Source organism: Heteronotia binoei, chromosome 6 (genome assembly GCF_032191835.1).
Source record: "Heteronotia binoei isolate CCM8104 ecotype False Entrance Well chromosome 6, APGP_CSIRO_Hbin_v1, whole genome shotgun sequence".
NCBI lineage: Eukaryota > Metazoa > Chordata > Lepidosauria > Squamata > Gekkonidae > Heteronotia > Heteronotia binoei.
Window position 1 is genome coordinate 30,531,617 of NC_083228.1, and position 22,786 is coordinate 30,554,402.

At 42.4% G+C, this 22,786-nt stretch overlaps 1 protein-coding gene across 1 annotated transcript; it reads left to right on the forward strand.

Moving 5' to 3' along the window:
• Nucleotides 1-191: 191 nt before the first annotated feature.
• Nucleotides 192-21,977, forward strand: PPA1 (inorganic pyrophosphatase 1). The gene is made up of 11 exons (XM_060241195.1): nt 192-382; nt 6,028-6,092; nt 12,577-12,630; nt 14,043-14,162; nt 15,016-15,102; nt 17,360-17,486; nt 18,906-19,033; nt 19,424-19,509; nt 19,723-19,792; nt 20,537-20,576; nt 21,602-21,977. Exons 1-11 carry the CDS (start codon nt 319-321, stop codon nt 21,631-21,633), a joined length of 873 nt encoding a protein of 290 aa, XP_060097178.1. The 5' UTR covers nt 192-318; the 3' UTR covers nt 21,634-21,977.
• Nucleotides 21,978-22,786: the final 809 nt, after the last annotated feature.

Here is a 22,786-nt window from a genome sequence, read left to right on the forward strand (position 1 = left end):
GGTAGTGTGCGTGCACACGAAAACTTTACACCTTGAATAAAACTTTGATCATCTTAAAGGTGCCACTAGACCCGAACTTTACTCTGCTGCTTCAGACCAAGCTGTCTACCCTTCCCTTTTCTAGCAAAGCTGGCTCGCCAAGGAGTCTGCGCAGTGCTGCCCAGCCAGCGAAGCCGCCGGGGAGCTGGGGATGACGGAGTCCGAGAGTGTGCGCCTGCGCAGCGTGGCGACAGGCGGGAGGGCGGCCGTCCAATAAACGGGCGCCGCCGGGAAGCGCCTGGCCTCTTTTCATTCTCAACTTCTCTCGGCGCCGGCATCATGGCCAGCTACGGCTCGGAGGAACGTGGCTGCCCGAATAGTCTGGAGTACAGGCTCTTCTTCAGTGAGTCCCCGCGGGGAAGCGTCGCTGGGGTGTCTGCTGCGGCGTGGAAGGGAAAGCGCGGGGAGTGGCTGCTTCTCCTGGGGCAGAGCCGCCCGCAGGCAGGTTCAGCGGGGCTCCCAGTCCTCGCTTCACGCCGAAGCTGGGCTCGGGAGCCTTCTAAGAAATGCCCCTTTGGGGGGATGCCTGCCTAGAGGGGCGGCTGAGAGGCGTGCCCGGGAGCAGGGCGCTAGGAATCCCGCCTCTGCCATGCTGCCTCGGCTCCCTCGTCCTCTGCAGTAGGGAGGGGGAAGGTGTAGTCAACTAGTAAAGAAATGCTGACTTGCTTTACCTTTTTAAAATTTGAAGCTTGCTTTCTTAGATTCAGGATGTTTAATGGGCTGCAGCAAGATAATTGTGTGTATGAATTGCAGTAGCGTTCTGTAAAGTGTAAAAAAGGCACCTCGGAGGCTGACAGAATTTTAGCCCAGTGGACGAGAGCTGGCTGAGGAAGACGACTGCAATATGAAGAAGCGGTCTCTTGTCTAAGAAAGCTCATTCTGGGACAACATATTGTTTGCCTTAAGGTGCTGGTAGATTCCTGCAACAAATTAATACAGCTAGCCCTCTGGAATTATTTATGGATGCTGCTTATTAATATTGCATTTAGTTCAGAGAAATTCCTAGGATGGCTTTGCTGAGATTATAAAAGGATAAAAGGTGCAAGCACCAAGTTGTTAAGCAAGCACCGACTTATGGTGTGACCTCCCATCATGACATTTTCCTGGCAGACTTTTTTACGGGGTGGTTTGCCGTTGCCTTCCCCAGTCATCTTCGCTGAGATTATAGAGTACATTTTTTAAAAACTTGACGAGTAATACTGTTGATGTTGGATTTCTATCCCACCCTCCCCGCCGGAGCAGACTCAGGGCGGCTCATGGTACATAGCAGAATAGCAATAAAAGCATTTACATTAAAAAATTAGATTAAAACAATTTAAAATAATTTGGTGCTAAGGATAGTTCTTCTGAGCATGTGCACAGAGTGGCTTCCCATGCTCAGATAAACATGCCACGCCCCGTGATGCCATCAGAGAGTTGGCTGCATGTTGGAATATGTAGCTTCCAGCCAGGCCTCGGATTCAGCAGGAGCACAGCTCCTGAACCTTTCTGAGGGTTCCCCTTTCTCCAACCCACCTTGTCCATTGAATAGTAAGTGCAGCTGCATAACAATTCCTGGATGAGCTCCACCACCTGTTTTTCTACAAAACGACCCCTGCTTCCAGCACAAGCTTCAGTTGATCCCTGCATCTTTAAAAATGTAATTATTCTGTGGAGCTGCTTAAAAAAACAAGATGCCACATAGTGCCTATTGGGGGAACTAGAGGGAGAGGGGAGGATAGGGAAAGAGCTGATGGCCAGAATCGCTGAAGGATGTCAGGCTATAGAGCAAGGTAGATGTTCTCCTCTGGGATACCTGGCAAGAAATATTAAATGGGTCCAGCGGTACCATAAAGACTAACACAATTGATTTCAGCATAAGTGTTTGTGAGTAAGAACTCACTTTGTCAGATGGATGTAGACATACGTCATGCTGCTGCAGATACACATATATCCAGAGCTTTGTGCCGCATGCATGTGGGCTTTGTGCATCTGGAAAAGTAAGCTCAGTCTCATGGCCTTATTTATGCTGGCAAAACCTTGTTAGCCTTGATGATATTACCAGGCTCTCATTTTTGCTGTCGCAAGCTAACACAGCTTCTTTTCTAGTGAGAACGGGAATGAAGACTGTCCTGAAGTCTGCGTGGTGTGGGCTGGCATATTGAACCTTTGGGGCTACATATATAAACGCATTTATTTCTATTTCATATTCCCTAATTGCCCTTGTTTATATTTTATTATTCCCTAATCATATTTCATATTCCCTAATTGACAAGGACCATTATTGCCCTTGACAAATTGCAGTGTAGGTGAAATGTTCTGCCCACGCACACTTCCCCCTGGGATGGCTAAAGAAAAGAGCTGAAGGGTCACAAAACCATGTTATGTAACCTTGGTTGTATCTTTGAGTGTTATGTCACACAAGAGTTATGTCTGGTTCTGTAGCGTCTTTAAGAAGTGGGATAGCAGCTGCCCTTGGGGAAGGGATGGGGTTGTGGTGGGTGGTAGAGACCCCTAGGTGGTGGAATGGGTTTGAGGAAATTCCATATCTTGCTTGATGTGACAGGACTTGGCAAGTGAGTGCCTGGGGAGTGGCTGCCATTCTGCCCTCCCCCCACAGGACAAACAAAGCTGAGTTTAAAGTCTGACTGAGCTGCCAGATTGCCAGATACAAATGATGAAGGTGGCTGTAAAACTAAAGCCTTCTACAGTATAATCCTTTAAGGCGATTTTCTTTCCTCAGTGGAGATGCCCCACCCCAAACAGTATCAGTTTTCACTGTGCAGGTAAAAGTGACTTTGTGTAGTAAAGAAAGCATATTGGCCAAAGTTCCCTTAACTGTTCTTGTCTGATCAGAAGAAATGAGCTGGTTTGTAAACTGGACTGCTTGGATGAAGGACTGCTTCTGGCAGCCTTTCACAATTTCTCTTTCCCCTCTTGGCTCAGTGAGGCGAATTTGTTACTTGCACCTCTGCCCTGCAAATCAGTATCCCCTTTGGATTTTTGAGAAAGAAGGGGACATTGAATTGTTTTTGCTTTCACATTGAAAGTGAATCCTGGGTTTTCTTTCCTTGAGTAATTATTCTTGGAAGTCATTCTTATAAACTCACTTGGACAAGTGGACTGGAGTAAAAGGAACATAGCAAACAGCTCTCTTCAGAATGTGGAGGCAGTTCCTCCTCATATGTGCACATACTTGTGTGTTCTCCTTGTGTCTTATTGAGAGGTGCCACGCACTGAGTTGACATTTTCATCAAGCCACAACGCCCCAGTCTCTCAGTCTCAATCAGGTCAGACTCCATCACCATATGTTTGTAGTTAAAGAGTTTTTGTTCCATTTTACATTGCCTTACACCGCGTATCCGGGCTGAAATTCATTTGCTGCATTGTTGCCCACTGACCTAATTTAGAGAGAGACAACTGGTAGCTCTTCATAGTTAGCTTTGGCTTTCTCCATCACTCTAAATGTGAGTGTCGTGAACCATAAAAGTTTCCTTATGGAATGTCTTGGTTCTTCGATAGGTAGCGTCTGAGTATCTGTGACATGCAAGATGTTTTGCAGGATGGCCATCTTATGCTCATGGGAATTTGTCTTTTAGCATTACAAAGGGTTAATAATTCTGTATTTTCCTTCTGTGACCTCATCCTGGAGAAGATTCTATTATAATTTTTTATTAATCATCATCATCTTTCTTGATTTGCTGTTGTTTGTCCAATGGATCCTGCATTAAGTTAAGCAAAAGGAAACAATCCCCAACCTCTTTCTGCAGGGAAAGTGACAGATTTGAACTGGGTAGGATAACGTCCTGTGAGATCTAGGCTATGCATTCTGCTGAGATGGGCCTAATGCTAACCAGTGACACTTGCAGTTTTGGAACTTTTATTGTTGGACTCCTGTTTACAACTGATGGAGTGGATATGGAGTTTCTTCTGATGGGAAAATTATTCTTGGAAATGACATATAATGAGTGAACTTCACAATTTAAAAATATAATGCCTTTTACCAAATAAGAAATGGGAACTGTTTTTATTTGATAAAATGCAGAGGGTACAAACAAGTCACTTGAATATTCAGTATACTATGAAATGCATCATGATCAAAGTATCATTTTCAAAAAGCAAAGCAATTCCATCTGATAACATATCCTGACATTGTGTCAACTCCCTTCCTCCCTCGCTTCTACACTGTGCCAAATATTTTATTTGTTGCTATTTTAAACGCAAAGATTTTGAATTGGCTTTCCAAAACATTGTGCTAGGAAGACTAACTTTCACTTTCTTTTTGAGACAAGCCAAAGAACTGCATGTTCCAGTAAACACTAAGTGAAAGGAGGAGCAAAACAAATTTACACAAGGATATTTTTCTTATGAGCAAAGATGAAAGACTGTTATTCACAACAACTTTGAGAAATCAAAAAGATGGTTCTGAGCATTGTAAGTCAGTGTTTTACTTGGCTACAGAATCAGAGTTAAATATTCCAAATGGCTTTATAGTGAATCAAGCCACTGATCCATCCCAAATGGACAGACAGTTGCTAGAGATACCAGATATAAAGGATGTTTCTGTCAGGTGCAGCTGATGTCCCATTTCACCTGTTTGTGCCATGTGAGAGTGGTTTTGCATGGTCAAACAAGAAGAGTTATCTTTGAGGTATACAGAATTCCCTGGTCTGGTGTGATTAGGACCTGTAGAGATCTTAAAAAGAAGACTGCAGATTTATACCCCGTCCTTCTCTCTGAATCAGAGACTCAGAGCGACTTACAATCTTCTCCCCCCACAACAGACACCATGTGAGGTGGGTGGGGCTGAGAGGGTTCTCACAGCAGCTGCCCTTTCAACAACTCCTGCAATAGCTATAGCTTACCCATGGCCATTCCAGCAGGTGCAAGTGGAGGAGTGGGGAATCAAACCCGGTTCTCCCAGATAAGAGTCCGCACACTTAACCACTACTCCAAACTGACCAAAAAGTCAGTCAGAAACTCAAGAAGAGTACTGGTGTCCCTAAGAGAAGAGGGTTGGTTACTGGGAAGATGGTACTAGCCTTCTGGGCACCAATGGAGTCAACAGTTATACAAATAAAGTGCATTAGAATGTTTGGGGAAACACTGGAACAAATATCACTCAATATAAAGATCTAAATAACTGTTAATAATTTAAGAACCTCTCATTAGCCTGATATATAACCTCAAAAGTCTGTGCTCGTACTAGTTTTACCTCAGTAATTTCAGCCCCTGATTTTAACTGCTATTTCCCCTCAATGTTACATAAAAGTTTGTTATTTTTGAATTTTAAAGTGTCACGAGTGCCATTTTCAGGGCTTTTCTGTAAAGGGCATCCCTATCCCTTCCATCAGGTTCCTGGGCTGAGCAAACAGCCACTATATCTCACTGATACAGGGTGGGAAATCCAAAGTTTCTTCAAGGAAGAAGAAAATAGATTATCAGGGCTGCTCAGTCAGTGAAGGGACAATGAAACACAGGGAAAATCTAGCCTTTGTCAGTGTGCATCATAGCTGCAGGAACTGGAGCTGGTTTGTCTGAAAATAATGGTGGTTATGGGAGAGGGTACTGGAATAAATGGCTCTGAGGCCTGTATGTCTTTACATGTGTATCAAGGGACACTTAAGCTGAATCTGATCTCTGATAGGAATAAGCCTGGTTACAGATGGAGGCTAGAACAGATGTCCTTAAGGGGGTGGTCTTAATTTTTACAGTAGTACTGATTCTACATTATATACTGACTAGGGATACCATGTAAGATGGGAAGGGTGGGGTAGAAATGTTTTTGAAAAAACTGACTACAAAAGGTTTGTATTTCATAAGACATATAATCATTGCAGTAGTTTCATTGGTACAGGGATTCTCTGATATACTGGTCAAATAGTGCATTGCCATTTCAAAGTGTCTCTGCTTTCTAGCCATGGTACTTGGGTCCTATTTATTACTGTTGCATTGCATAAGTAGAACTGAAGAATTGCTCTTAATCATATTTGTTCATTTGTTTTTCAGAGGATGATAAAGGAGAATACATCTCTCCATTGCATGATATTCCAATGTATGCAGATGTTCACAAGGTAATAATTCCATTATTACATGTAGAGCAGGGTTTTGGTTTCTCTTGCAGAGTGCATACAGGGGATTTTGTTATTAGATACTAGTTTGTTTTGGTTTACCTCTAAAGGCTGAATGCTGTTGCTCTTTGTGTTCATAGTGATTATAACTGCCTAGCAGTTAAATCAACTCCCTGTCTCTTAAGTGATGCTGCTTAAACTAGAGGTGACAAAAATGAATTGCCTGAGCATAGTATGATAAATGAATCATTTACTGCTGGGCTTCTACCTGTTGGTGACTTCTTCAGCCACAGCTCTACCTTTTGCTCCCTTCGCTGAACAAGCAGTTCCTAGCTCACCCTGCATTTCAATGGGAGGAAATGTGCAACAGTCTGACTTTCTTGCGTTGCTAGATCTATTGGATGGAAGATGGAGAAACTGGGTGTTTCATGTCCAGTTCTTACGGCTTGTTTCCTCTGCATCTTTCTGTTCTTTCGTAACCTTTCAAATGTTGGCTGTTTCTTGGCCTCTCAGACTTGGCTTCATGCTTTTGGGCCTAGTCAAGTTTCTCAGTGCTCCTCTCTGGGAAGTTATTGTCATGCTGACTTGCAGTTGCTAGGGAAATAAGGGATGAGATGGAGCCAGGCACACAGGTGCAAGTGAGATCAGGGGCCTGGGAGCCTCAAGGCCAGAGACCCAGAGGGAGTTTTGCACTCACATTCCATCTCATTAGCACAAGAAACCTGGGCATGGGTGAGTTGCTTGATTGTGAGTACATGCCAGCTGTGGAGGTACGTGGTCATGTATCTTAGCAACACACCTAATTGGCTGAACAGGATCGGGCCAGCTGCAAGTAGTTTGGCAATAAAGAAAGACCGTTTGTTCTAGTTTGTTCCTTCAGGCTCTCTCTCCTTCTGGCCAATCTCTTGACTAAGTTGGGCCTTGTTAAGACAGAATATCTGCTTCTTGGATTTGGGACTTGTTCTTTTTGAACCGTGTACCTTCCATCTGACCTGGTAGCATCTGGGTCAGAGGACTAAAGCCTGAATAAGTATTCTAGAATAGTTATTTATTTTTATTCTTTCTTGCTTTGCACTGCTTTATATTTGTATGCTGTTGCACGTTTCTTTTAAATAAACCTTATCAATTATACTCCGTGTTGTTATTTGGGGCTTCAGTCTAAACCCAGAACCATGACCTATTTTGACTATGACTACCAGGTAATTGAACATATGAAGCTGCCGTCTACTGAATCAGTCCCTCAGTCCATCAAAGTCAGTATCGTCTTCTCAGACTGGCTTCGGCTCACCAGGGTCTCAAGCTGAGGCTTTTCACGCCTATTTACCTGGACTCTTTTTAATTGGAGATGCTGGGGATTGAACCTGGGACCTTCTGCTTACTAAGCAGATGCTCTACCACTGAGCCACTGTTCCTCTCAACTAGGAACTCAACTTGTTTGTGGAACTCAACTTGCAAGTGTCTACCTTGCTGAGCTTACCGGTTGATAAACACCTGGTACAGCTGGAGACTTGGTCCCTCGGTCTCTCAGATGGGGGTTAGCATTAGAGGGGTTGGTGGTGCCTCATTACTCTGGGAACTGAGGATTCACTCCCCAGTCTTCTGCATTTTGCTCTTGACCTTTAGCCAAAGCTTTCTTGTAGGAAGCTCCTTTGACCTTTCTGTAACATTAGGGCTACCCAAATAGAGCAGATTATTAAAACCCTTTCATGGCAGAGCAAGTATTTGTGTATTTGTGTACAGGAGCATAAGGCTGGATTCTGAATTGTAAATGGTGCAAGAAGGGCTTTGGTGCCATTTTTTCCTTGTCTGTGACTGCTGTTGGCTCAGTTATAGACTAGTCGCAAAATAAATCTATGTGAAGAGAACGTGCATTCTGGTGTAGAAGGTTGAGTATATGGTTTAAGAGGAAGCCTGGAGGAAAATGGTTAGAAAAGTAGCTGGATTTGGTATCCTAACTATAAGGGCAAACATAGAGAGAACAGGAGTAGCGTATCTCATTGGAAGTCAGGGCTGGATGGAATGCAGAGAGAAAACTGAGATTCTGGCTCTTAATCTTAGAGTGTCTAGGCAAGCTGTTTCTGCCATGGCTTCCTATTGATAATTGCACAGGAAGATGGATATGAAAAGTCCAGCCTGCATTCAGGGTTTTCGAACGGTTATTCATCACTCCCTAGGGCTTTTTTAAAATGCTGAATTGTACACTTTATTGAAAAGCATTGAGCTTCTGACCAACTCCTCTTCCACTTTGATTATTTTTATTTATTGCAAATTTGTATGATCACAGGTGCACATTCATTCTTCTGGGCAGCTTGTCATTTTTTGTCTAGCAGTTCATGTGGAACCTTGCTACTCTTAAATTGTCATGAAAAGGCCTTCTGGCCTAGGCCTTTGTCATGATCCCTAACCCTAAATCAGGCTCATAGCCTTGTAGGTGTGCACTTTTGACAGGCGGGGAGAGTCTCCTTTAAGAACTGGGCTGTGTAAACAAGAAGCTTTGGCTCCCTTCACCTGTTAGGTTACACTAATTAGGGTCAATGTGGAAGGTGGGAAAACACGTCTGGCTTAATTGGCTTTGACAGCTGAGGGCCTAGGTGAACTGTCAAGATCTTCAAGATCTGCTTTGTCATCTTGATTAGTCCCTGTCTCTCATTGGTCAGTCCAGAATTTCAATGAAAGGCGGGATTGCTATAACTCTGCACCAGCCCATGGGCTAAGTGCAGAGGTGAGAGGAAGCCTTGCCGCTCTCTCTGGCCATTCTTTCCTTTGTAGGTTGCTGGAATATTGCTAGCCGGAATGCCAAGATGGTACGTGTCCACATGGTAATGTCCTGCCTGTCTGAGAATGTCTAGTTAGTGTTTATATTATGTTTTTATTTTAATTTTGCACCGCCTTAATGTTTATTTTATCCTTAGGACTGCTTTTTGTTAAAACAACAAAAAGCTTTACTTTGTTACTGGTGCTGGTCCTGTGTGTTGCCCATTAGAGCTCTCCAGGGATCTGATGACCTTGACCTCAGCTATCTAATCTGTCCAACCAGTCTTCTGGGTGGGGGAAGCATCCTGTGTTGGCTTTAGGGCAGGGCTGCTGACTCTCTCTGCAAGTAGAACCAGGTGGGAGTTCTCCTTTTCTCCCTCTTGGGGTTTTTCTGTAAAAGGAGTGGTGGCAGACTACCAAGAGGGCTGGGTATTAAACCAGCCAATGTTTCCTGGAGTAGCTCCCTGGCTGAGCTAGCCAGTAGAGGCTGAGTATAGCGGGAACTGGGAAACAGTTAAGAAACCCCTTCCATGACCCCTCCCCAGTTTGTAGGTGTTAAATTCCAAGGGTGACCCTGAGAGTAAGAGCAAACTAAGGGGGGTGCCGGAGAGGTGGTTCATGACATAAATACTGTCTCCAGATTCTCCCTCTTCACCTTCTATAAATCTGTTTTAAATATATGGATGCAACTACGTGAACTGTGAGCCAACTTGAATGCAATGACAGAAAGGTGTTCTTTAAATGGACATCTTCCTGGAATATGTAATTTTAAAAAGTGATTATTGCATTCAGTTCTGGAAGCAGTTATCAATATGTCGGAGCAGAAGTGAGAAACCCTAACTTGCCTTGTGCATTTCTTTTACTGGAAAGATGTGGTTTGGTGGTGGCAGCAGCATATTCCTTGTGAAGTTTTAAGTTAGACCCTTAAGGCCTGGACTTTTTGAAGCATACCTCTGTAAATCCAGCAACTTCCTAATTAATCCTATTTAAACCCATTTTTGTTCATTTTGAAATCTAGTATTTGGTTATATTAAACATGTGTGTATGTTACAAGTACCTCTTCTGCTGGAAAGAGATAATTTCATACACGGGTTAGGTAAATAGCATTTCAAGGCCCAGCACAGAGATCGACCTTGGTAACAAAGAATCAGGCGATAACAACCTCAGATGGTGTGTGGGTAAAGGGCAAGGGACAGAGTTGTTCTATAAAGCTGAGACAGTAGAGATCATGAGCAATAGGTGGTGCATATCAGGTATTTAGAATGCTTCATCACAGTTAGAATGACTATCCTCAAGCTAACTTTGAAAGAAATAAAATGGCCTTACAGGCATCATCTGGTAGCTGTGAGCAGTGGCAAAAGGATTAGCCAGAGCATGCCTGTCCTGGGAACAGGAGTTTACTGCTCTTGCCAGCCCCGGGGGCACGAATTTACTTCACTGGATGCTAGATTTTGTGAGCTGTGGGAATGAAACCCAAGGGTCAATTTGGGGCAGTAGACCTGCCTCTGTGTCTAAGAAGAATCCTGCCTGTTTGGGGGAGACATGCAGCTTGATTATCTCTTTGAGACGGGAGTCCAAAAGTTAACGGCCAAAAGCAAAAATTTATTGTTCTAGGGATGAAACGATGCACCACAATGCTAGATTTCACTTTTCTTTCTTTTTATTGCAGGGATGGCTCTCCAGGTCAGCTTCCAGTGTTCTGCACAAGCTCAGTAGCAGCATTGTTAGGGAGTGCAGTTTAGGGGAAAAGGTTGCAGTATTAACTATTATCTTTGATGGCTCTTACACCCTAATCCTGTTATTTTTAAGATCTTGAGAAGATTATAAAAGTACCTTAGAGTTTGTTAAATTTATCAGTATTTTGCTCTTTTTCTTCATGTTCTTTAAGTCTTTGTTGTTTTACTGAAACTTTCCATATTTTAGAATTTAGCAATTGCCTGGAACACACAGTAAAGCTAATCTGCTTCTTGTATGTAGGAACTCTTTTAACTTGCATATTCTAATCTGGAAGTTCCCTTTGCCTCCCTAAAATAGCCTGAGTTAAGACTATTGCATTGTGCATTCTTGGCTTTCCTTCCCTGCAAAATTCACTGCATCCGTATGCTGATAAAAAGCTCATCATGTAGATTAAACATAATTACCTATAATTAAACGTAAGATGTGTGTATAACAGATAAGCCAAACTCCTTGAGACCTAACATTTTACCAACCAACTGGGGAATGCAATTTGCGGTTTATGTTGCTCCAGGAACTAAAGGTGCCCAAGGGGGTTTAGAATCTCATTTTGACTCATGCCTGTATAATCTTATGGATGCCGTCTTAATCTTTTTTCCCTGCTGAAGGGAGAAAGAGTTTCTTCCTCTCCCCGCCCCCCAAAGTTATGCTATTTATCATGCTAAAGCTACTTCACACCTAATTTTCCTGTTCTCTGGATCCATGTTGCTGACATATGTGTCTGAGTCTCTGATAGACTATCTGGATCTTGGTTGGGGTGGAACTGAAGGGCTGCACTATGTTATTGAGTCTCTTTGTGTAGCTCAGAAGTTCTATCTGAGGCCTAGCTTTAAAAAAACTCCTTACATTTCTGAAATCATGACAGCAAAAGTAGAGCCAGTGTAGTATAATGGTTAAACAGCCAGTTTGGTGTAGTGGTTAAGTGTGCGGACTCTAATCTGGGAGAACCGGGTTTGATTCCCCACTCCTCTACTTACAGCTGCTGGAATGGCCTTGGGTTAGCCATAGCTCTCTCTGAGTTGTCCTTGAAAAGGCAGCTTCTGGGAAAGCTCTCTCAGCCCCACCCACCTCACAGGGTGTCTGTTGTGTGTGGGGGGGGGGGGGGGAGGGAGAAGGTAAAGGAAATTGTAAACCACTCTGAGATTCAGAGTGTAGGGTGGGGTATGAATCCAATATCCAGTATCTGAAGCAGTGACACTCAGCTATATCTTATATTATTGTGTGTGTGCTTGGATGGCACACAGGACTTACCATAGTCATGCATCTCTCTTGGATGATAGTAATTGCAAATCTGGCTCTTTGTGAGCTATGGAACGAGTACACTGTGTTAGATGGTTAGTAATTAATTGGGTGGTCTTGGGGCAGTCACACAATATTAACCTAACCTACCTCATCAGGGTTGTTGTGAGGATAAAGCAGAAGAGAACCATGTAACCCACTGTGAGTCCCCTTGAGGAGGAAGGCAGAGTATAAATGAAATAAATAAGTTCTGAATTGCCCTTCACTGTGCTGTATGCATAATCTCAATTACTGTTACCTCTGTTAGGACTAGTTACTCTGTCACCTTTTTGTGCATGAGTTCTTAGGGGGCTTTCGGGAGTAGCCAAACTGTGGCTCTTGGCCAGCTTAAGAAGGCAAATAGCAAGGTAGCCCATAGTCTGCATTTATACAGTGGGGGGTGGGGGGACAGTAGAAGCACACTCCTATTCACTGTCTCTGCTTCTGTCAACAGGATAAACTGGAATTGGAAGGAACTTAAAGGAACTCATCCACCTACACCCCCAATGCTCAAATAATCACAATTTTTTTAAAGAAATCCATCTTTTATTCTTAAAAGAATTACATGTACTAACTGCTTTCCTATGCCCAGTTAATTACCAAACTATCAGTTCTGCTATGCAAAATGAAAATTATTATTTTTTTAGGATCATTGTGTAATTATGAGTACAAGTCTAGCTTATAGTGATGGTGTATTTCTTCCTGGCGTGTCCTTTTTCAGAATTTATTCAACATGGTTGTGGAAGTACCTCGATGGACTAATGCTAAGATGGAGGTAATTTCTTGATGAAACTACTTTGTGCCTTGGCTTTCTCTTATTCTTCAGCTTGATGGAGAATTGAGTTCTGCTGTTCAAAGCTGCTTCTGCACAGGGGTATATTTTCACACCCCTGACAGGGCAAGAACAGCAAACCATGCAGGAATGGGGTGACAGCACCCACTCTAGATTGGTGTAGTGGTTAAGTGTACGGACTCTTATCTGGGGGAACCGGGTTTGGTTCCCCACTCTTCCACTTGCACCTGCTGGAATGGCCTTGGGTCAGCCATAGCTGTGGCAGAGCTTGTCCTTGAAAGGGCAACTTCTGGGAGAGCTCTCTTAGCCCCACCCACCTCATAGAGTGTCTGTTGCGGGGGAGAAAGATAAAGGAGATTGTGAGCTGCTCTGAGATTCGGAGTGGAGGGTGGGATATAAATATCTTCTTCCCTGATCCTGATGCTCTTCTCCCACTGTGCTTATATAAAGTGCAGGTGAGTTGGCAGTTGTGCATCGACCCTCCACTGGACCCTTGGGATCTCCCTACCCACTGTGGTATTACAATGTGGCTCAGCCAGTAAGGGGAAGCTGTTTAAAGGCTGGGGGAGAGAAAGCTGCCTTACAGCATTCTGAAAGTGGAGCTTAGCTCTGACTCGCCCTTCTTGCAGGGGCAATGGAGGGAGTGTCCATATAGAACATGCCCCCGTGGCCACTCTGAAGACTCCCTTTTAAACAAGGGGGGAATTTTTCCCTCTGGATTGCAAGGGGAATCCCTGGGAGCACCAGAAATCATGCTTGGGAATAATCACAGAAGTCCTCTGGACATTTCCCTTTAATCCAGAGTTTCTGTGCTTTCCATGTAGGGAAAAACCTCTGTGGAAATAGCCAAAATCTGTTTGTTGGCTAAAGTAGTATTCATTCTAGATCAAGATATCAGATTTTAAGTCTTACTCTGCCATGAGAAAGAGGGGTTATGGACTAGCCGGTCTTTCTTTCAGTCTGTCCTAGTAGACAAGGGAAAGCCATGTATGCTGCCCTGGGCTCTTTAGAGAAAAGGCAGAATACAAATATTCTAGACAAGTTGAAGTTCTGAAGCCAGCAGTTTTTCTAGGGCTGTAAACCTATGAACATGGGAATAAATCCAGTACACAATGGGATTTTCTTCAGTGTAAGCATGCATTGGTTTGCACTACCGGTTTGTTAATAATGGGAAAACAATATTGATAGAGTACTAAAGTAATTAAGTACAAAATATGGAGGGTGCTTTAGGAAACAAATTCAGTGGCTGAATTTTCATAGCTTTTATTGTAATGTGGAATGTGGAAAGGATTGACTACATACCTGTATAAAAAGCCTCATCCTTGGACTGATAAAATGGATTTACTTGTAGATTCTTCCATGAGTACTACACTAAGTGAATTATTCCGTTTCAGATTGCGACCAAAGATCCTTTAAACCCAATTAAGCAAGATGTGAAGAAAGGAAAGCTACGTTACGTTGCTAATGTATTTCCTCACAAGGGATATATCTGGAATTATGGTGCTATTCCACAGGTATCTTAATATACTGTTCTTATTCTCTTTTTAGTTGTTGAGCATTAACTATTGAATATTGTGCTGCCTCTAGGAAGTGTTATGTTTCAGTGCATCACGTTAGCAAAACCAAGTTTTGTCTCTCTTTTAACGCTAATGAGGGGAAATTTGCTTTCACTGCACAGCTGAGTAGTTGGCATGCTCTCAGGAGAAAGGGGAAAGTGCCCTGTGTGTTGTAAACAAGCATGAAATTTGTTCTTCAAGGGACACGGTGGCTGCAGAGTAACCCACTCTCTAGAGAGGCTTCTGAACTCTGTTGAGCACCTGAAGAGCCTGTGCTGGTAGAAGGAAAAGCTGAATGTTGACCTTACTTTCCTATGAGCAAGTCTGTGTTTGTTACACATGTGCAAATGTCACATACAGAAAAACCAAGTGTTTTGTTTATTTGAAGACATGGTATGACTAGTCTAAAATAAGTATTGCCTAGGTCCTTCTGTTCCTTTGTTTATAGCAGGGGTGGCCAACGGTAGCTCTCCAGATGTTTTTTTGCCTACAACTCTCATCAGCCCCAGCCATTGGCCATGCTGGCTGGGGCTTATGGGAGTTGTAGGCAAAAAACATCTTGAGAGCTACCCTTGGCCACCCCTGGTTTATAGCAAGAGAAATTGTCGCTTCCAGCTATTCTGAATAGCTGTTAATTTACAGCAGCCAATTTTCAAGGCTGCCTTAGAAGGCTTCAAAGGGAAAATATCAGTGTAATTTCTTTCTTCTTTAATAATGTAAAATTGTAATTATTTAAGGTGCTCAATGTCAGTTATAAGGCGGGGACGTATCTGTGTATTTAAGACTTTGATCTGCCTTTCTCCTCCCTTAGACATGGGAAGATCCTGGACATAAAGATGAAAATACTGGCTGCTGTGGAGATAATGATCCAATTGATGTTTGTGAAATTGGAAGCAAGGTAACAGAGTTCTTAAACTGCAGGTGCTGGTTGTGGGAAAGATAATCTATGATCCTCAGCATCAGTGAAACTTCCATTTCACTGAATGTTTCATTGAGTTTGGCTCCTCAAATAGTTGTTGCTGTCAGGGATGGGTACAGAGCGGGAAAGCCCAGTTTAGTATCGGGCAGCCCCAAATTGAACCATTGAACCTGCCTGAACAGAACCAGTTCAGAGTCCCTCAGTGACATGTACACATCACCTCCGGGGTGGGGGTGGCAGGGCTTTTTTTGTAGCAGGAACTCCTTTGCATATTAGGCCACATCCCCTGATGTAGCCAATCCTCCAAGAGTTTACAGGGCTCTTAATACAGGGCCTCCTGTAAACTCCAGGAGGATTGGCTACACTAGGGGTGTATGGCCTAATATGCAAAGGAGTTCTTGTTACAAAAAAAACTTCTGGGTGTCAGGCACTGCCTCTGACACACCCACATAACATGGAAGTGACGTGAGCAGTGCCTGACGCTGCCCAGAAGTGGCATGCCTATGTAGGGGGGGCTGAACGCCCACACCAACCAGAAGCTTATGTTTGGGTCTGTGCCCATCCCTAGTTGCTATAAACTTGCTTTTAGGGTATTATAATGAAATGTGATGGTAAAATCATAGCTGGTTCAGATGGAGACTCCTGATTGGCTGGGATCCTCCTAATCTCTTTTACTTCCATGTCATGTGTTTGGATTGCCTCCCTTTCTCAGCAAGCTGCATTTTCTCTTTATCTGTGAACCAGACAAACTGTAGCTTTGCACAAACTGAGAGGTCTTCCTGAAGGAACAGAACATGTGCGAAAGTGGGGGTGGAGGTGATGTGATACTAGTATTCTGAAACAAATAACCAAAAACTATGATTTAAACATTACATCTGAGCTCATGAGAGCATATTAGTGGGTGATAACTTGGTCTGTGTAGGAAGCCAGACTGGAATCTATGAAGAGTTGGAGAGCTTTTCTTCAGCTGCTCAAGTGGGAATTCTTCACATTGGTTTTATTGTTGCTGTGAATGCAGAGGCATTTGCATTGGTGACAGAGCTTCTGCTTGGGGAGGTTTTTGTTTAACTTCCCTCTATGTTTGCTCCATGCATGTTCTGCATTGGCTCTTTGGTGCATGGTCATTGCGGCTGCCGTGGGGACTCACTTCTATTTTTTATTCAAACATGCACTACAGCACTATGTCATCTTGCAAATAATATCCCTGCAGTCTTCTTGAACATTGTCCTCCCCACTCTTTTCCAGACAATGGGAAGCAATGCTACCTGCACCTTTTCCTTTATATCACTGCAAAGAAAGGCTGCAGACATTCACGTTTACAAAAAGGAAACTGAGTTTAGAAGAACTAATATTTGAAATGGAAATAGATAGGTGGCAAATAGGCTTCTATAATGTAATAGCAATTACAGTTGTTTTTTAAAACCCACAAACACTACAGCAGAGGTAGTGGCACCCACCAACACCTTTCCTAGTGCAGTGTTTGTTTTATGTTCTCTCTCATTCCTCTTTTCCACTATATTTTTCAAAATTACTCCTCTTGTCCCCTGTGCTTGGGCTCCTTCTGTGTATTAGTTTATAATTGTCATAGGCCAGCAAACAATTTATAAAAGTCCAGTTCATAACCAATAAAAGACAGTATAATATAGTATATAATACCATCTAAAATATACATAAAATGCTAATACAAAATTTAAAACTCAGAAAACCTAAAATTAGTATTAAAACCAAGGATAAACTGAAAACCCTATCTGGACCTCTTTGTTTTTCCCCTAATTTAATAAGCCATCCAGCCAAATTTTGATTATTGCCTGCAAACATAATTGACATGTATCATTCTGTTGCGACCAGGATAGACATTGACAATTGGCATGACCAGTACTTCTGTGTATGTGCGACTCCACTTCCCATGATAGCCATTCTGTGATGGCACCCACCACTCTCTATCAGTATTCCAAAGATGCCATAAAGACTCAAAGTCTGGGGACACTTGCTCTGGCAGAACTAATAACATCGTTGCATAGACAATGAGCTGTATGCCTTTCAGCTTTAGCTGATTACAGGGGTGGCCAACAGTAGCTCTCCAGATGTTTTTTGCCTACAACTCCCATCAGCCCCAGCCAGCATGGCTGGAGCTGATGGGAGTTGTAGGCAAAAAGCATCTGGAGAGCTACCACTGGCCACCCCTGGCTTATTAGACTTAGGAACTTGACGTTTTGAGTAAGTGTTCCTCCTCTAGGTGTGCAGCAGAGGAGAAGTAATTCAAGTGAAAATTCTTGGTACACTGGCACTGATCGATGAAGGTGAGACAGACTGGAAGGTCATTGCAATCAATGTTGAAGACCCTGAAGCTGCCAGTTACGAGAGTGAGTATCACAGAAACAAGGAAAGGGATATCTACATCTTTGGGTTTTGCTTTTTCCTCATTATTGAAAAAACCCTTTAAATCCTCACTGTGGCAGGTTGAGGACTTTGTGCAGAGCAAGGCTGACGTCATATTTGTTTAATGAGAACAGCATATTCCCAGAACGTGTAGACTGTGCGGCAGGCTGTTGCCGTTGCCAGAGCTCTAACCTTATTGGAAGGGGATAACTGAAATCTCGCTGCTCTTGAATTGAATATAGTTTTTCTTGCATAGACTGAAGAAGACATAATAAAAGTCTGTAGAATCCCCATCATTAAAATATTAGATTTAGAGTACTTGAACCAAGTGTTGTTGTAATTGAATTATAGGAGCCCAGAGCCCATTATTGCCCTGAGACTCTTCTAAACCGAGGGCAATCAGAAAGAAGGGGTTTTCGGTATTGTCAGAGCTATAGAAATCTCTGTACCGAATCCCCATCCCCAATCATACACATTGGCAGGACTTCCAAGTTACTGTTTGCTCACACAGCACCACCTTTGTAAGAAGCAGAACTTTTTTTTGTAGCAGGAGCTGCTTTGCATATCAGGCCACACACTCCTGATGTAGCCAATCCTCCTGGAGCTTACAGTAGGCCCTGTACTAAGAGCCCTGTAAGCTCTTGGAAGATTGGCTACATCAGGGGTGTGTGGCCTAATGTGCAAAGGAGCTCCTGCTACAAAAAAAGCCATGGTAAGAAGCAGCCTATTTTAAAATTAGCCTTTGCTGGATGCACTTGCTTCTTGGATTTCAGCACATAATGAAATGTTTCTATGGATAGTGTGTAGTTAGTTGCTTTAAATTCGAATCAATACTATATGGGCTAATTTACGGTGATTGAGCGGGACTGTCAAACTCAGCATCTGCTAGGAAATCCAAATAACACTGCCACTTTAGATTTGTAGCTTTTGGGGCATCATAATTATTTTTTAAATACTTGTGCTTCAGAAGTTCCACAAAATTGTTAGTCCCCTTAAACACCTCCAAGTTGCTGTACGAATGGTCACTATGAACTTCAAAAAGGCAGGGTGTAAATCTGTATTTAAAAAGAAGCTATTAGGAATCATACATTTTTGGTGGGGAATGTATTCGAATGTGAGTCACATACCCTTTAGTTTACAGTCATTGATATTAGAACAAAGTTGGAGGCCAGTAGCACCTTTAAGACCAACAAAGTTTTATTCAGAATGTAAGCTTTTGTGCGCATGCATACTTTGTCAATGTGCGCGCACACGAAAGCTTACATTTTGAATAAAACTTTGCTGGTCTTAAAGGTGCTACTGGACTTCGTTCTATTGCTTCAAACCAACATGGCTGCCCACTTGGGTCACTGTTATTGTTAGTAGAGTGCTTAATGTCACATAACTCTCCCCTCCCCGGTCAGATATTGATGATGTCAGGAGGCTTAAACCTGGATACTTGGAAGCTACAGTGGACTGGTTTAGAAGATACAAGGTGCCTGATGGGAAGCCAGAGAACAAATTTGCATTCAGTGGAGAATATAAAGACAAGGTATGTGTTTGTTTGCATGAGGTTAAGCCTCTGCTGTTCTGCATTAGTAAAAAATGAATAAGGAATCACAAGCATAAAATATGCATTTATACATACAGTCCCTGAAATAGTGTGTGTCTCTGTGTGGGATGCAGCTCTTTCTGTACAAGCTCAGAATCCTGTATGAGGGTCTTGTATGACAATAAGGATGAAGCACATATGTACAGAAAACAAGGATGAAGGCTGGGAAACTTGGGGATAAACTGGAATGGGACAGTATAAAATCCTCTGTTTGCCCAAATGTATCTTAAGGTTTTCTTATGTCAGAAGAAATTCTTAACCCAAGGCGTTGCTGCATCATAACTGTTTACAGGGGGCACTGAACTTTATTTTCCTTTTCTAAAATTGTAGGACTTTGCAATAGACATCATCAAAAGCACTCATGAATGCTGGAAAGCTCTAATATATAAAAAGAAAGATGCGGGAGAAATGAACTGGTAAGTTACTGTTCTGCTACAGCTGCTGTAAAAGGGTAGAAATAACAGTTGTGTGCACATTATACAACTGTTACTGTATATCCATCCATTGCTCAGAACAAATATTTGATCATGTCTTGCTAAATGTTATGGGTACTTTTTTCAAGATTCTGATGTCAACAGTGCTCTCTCTAGAAAGGCTGGTTATTTTTTACAACTGGGTTTCTCTTGTAGCACAAATGCAACTTTATCGGACAGTCCTTTCCATTGCAATCAAGTATCTGCTAAAGCTGTTGTCGATGCGGTAAGTAACTCTGGTTAATTCAGATACGTTGTGTTTCCATTCTAATTGGCAGGGGTTGTATCTATTCTGTGATTCGACTCCAGTGCAGAAAAGTTGCTGACTGAAAGGCTTAGCTTTGATCGTTATTTTTAAAAATGCAAATTAAGTTGTAGCCTTTATGGGTACAACAGTAGGCTTTAACGTATATACCCCAGATATCACTCAGTCTTGAGATGGTGGATGCTGAGTAGAATTTGGGTGACCTGGGAAGATCAAAACAAGAATCCTTTTCTGCCACATGGACACTGATTAAGACAGTAGTTCAAAACCCCATTTCAAAATTTGGTAAGCACAAGGGAAAAATACTGTACTATAATTTTGTTATTAATTTATTATAGAAGAGCTTTTCTCACCAGTACTTGACATGGTGAATTTTTTTAAAACCCCTGAAATGAGAGTATTTAGTTACAAGCGTCATTCAACCATTCTTTTGGATAAAGTATTCAAATGTGCATTTACACAATGAATGTTGAAAGACTGTCGGTTCTTTCTCCAGCTAGCACCACTATATGATGCTAACTGAATGCTGTGCATAGTTGAATTCTGATAGGTAAAGTTTCTATGGAATTGTAGTTAACCTAGATATTAATGAGTGATTAATGATGGGTGGTTGTATGACCTTTCAGAGCTATTTTTTCTGTGAGAGAATAACACAGTTACCACTCTAGAAGAATAATTCTGTATGCGATGTGATCTCAATTTCAGGTACCAGTCTGTGGACCTGCCAATCCAATACCAGCTAATGGTAAGCTTCCTTAATTCAGATTATCTGAGAATGGTGTGAGACTGTTGTCTATTAGAAATTATGGAATTAATGATAACCATTCTGCATCAGAACTTGTAAGATGCTTTGTTTATATTACTTACACCAGGAGTTGCCAACCACTCAATGTTTACCTTTTTATAAATTTAAGACACAGGGTCCAGAATTGAAACACTTTACATCAGGGGTGGCCCAACTGTGGCTCAGGAGCCACATGTGGCTCTTTCACACACATTGTGTGGCTCTTGAAGCCCCCACCACCTGTCAGTCTGCTTGGAGAAGGTATTTGTCTCTTTAAATCACTTCTTCAAGCCAAGCCAGCTGGCGGCTTGAATGCATTTAAAGTTGCTTTCTTTCCATTCTCCTCCATCTTCCTTCCTTCCTTCCTTCCTTCCTTCCTTCCTTCCTTCCTTCCTTCCCTCCTTCCTTCCCTCCTTCCCTCCTTCCCTCCTTCCTTCCTTCCCTCCTTCCCTCCTTCCCTCCTTCCCTCCTTCCCTCCTTCCTTCCTTCCCTCCTTCCTTCCTTCCCTCCCTCCCTCCCTCCCTCTCCTCCTTGCGGCTCGCAAACATCTGACATTTATTCTTTGTGGCTCTTATGTTAAGCAAGTTTGGGCACCCCTGCTTTACATCTTTGGTCTAGGACCCAGTTTCTTCAGGTTGCTTTTATTACCTCTTCCCTGTTCATGTTCATAAAAAAAAGTGTTGCCCATAGACTTTAATCCATGTAATATCAGATACGTGTTTGATGTGTGCCAAAGCTTCCCTGAAGCTGTTCCAGGACAATTCTTTTATTTTGCAACTTTATGTCTCCATGGGACACAAGTCTCTGGCTGTTTCCTTACTCTCCCTTATGGGGTGTAGATTAACAGGAAATTTGACCTTGCATAACTGGCTTCTGTGAAGTCACTTCAATTTGTCATGGTGGCTTGCAATACCTTACAAATGTTTCAGATCTATTGTTGATACTAAAAGTGTTTCTCTTTCTTCATCCTTTTCTGCCGACCGCAGTGGACAAGTGGTTTTACTACGAGAAAAAGTGATGTGAAGCCAGATGTTGCAGTAGCTGCTGTCCTATTGCCAGGAAGCCAGTTGTGAGGAACTAGATGAAGATAGATAGCGTTGGTATTTAAACTGATGTTCTAACTATGCACAGCTTACGATACAACAGATGTTGCATACTTAACAATAATGTGTGCTCAAAGTGTATCCAGGTCCTACAGAATCTGAGCAGTAATTTTGTAAACTGTCAGCTTGAGTCTTTGGTTAAGTATCATGGCATTGATTGTGTACAAACACACTGATATTTGTTCTTACTGGATACAAGCAATAAGTGAAGATACCAATAAAATACTGGATACCAGTAAAACAATTTTGTAAAATCTCATTTGGCGCTTTCTGTCTTCATTATGATAAATCAACATATCAAAACATGAATACCTAGGAAAATGAATCTGGACCACCTCTTTTATACTCTTTCCTTTCTCCGTAATTGAAGTATTTGTGAAAGTGGGAACAGTCAACAAAAGTGGCATGATCAGTAGAGCAAATGTGCTTTTCTCCTCCCTGTAGGCTAACTGTACATATAGGATTTGCAGTGGTCTGCATCAAAAGGATGGATCAGATCCACACCTGCACTGCAGCCTCAGATGTTCCCAGTGAATTTGCTCAAGCCCATGTAGAGCTGAGTGACAGAGCTCAGGAAAACAATTTCCATATAATTTTAAACTAGATATATTTCTTAATTCAACTGAAGATATAAAAATAGGAACTGTTTCTCACTGTTTACTTCACATGACTGGTTCTGCATGTCTGATGAAAAAGAACTGTATGAATTCTGAGGTGGCTGACACAAAAGTCTTAGCTGCCTGATACTGTTTGCCTGGGTGGCAGCTGTGCCCAGTTTGGCAGCCAAACTTCCAATTACAGAGCACTGTTTGCAGAAAGCGGCAACCTCCCTTCTGACGAGATATACAGATACAAAATCTGACAAGTTCAGATATACTCATTCCAGTACCCACTATCCTTAATTTTCAGGTACACTTTAAAAGGTAAGATTCAAACTCGAGGGGCGCATGGTATTAAAAGGACTTTGCTGTACAATTCACTGACTTGACAGATATTATTCCACATTGAACATATGAACATATGAAGCTGCCTTATACTGAATCAGACCCTTGGTCCATCAAAGTCAGT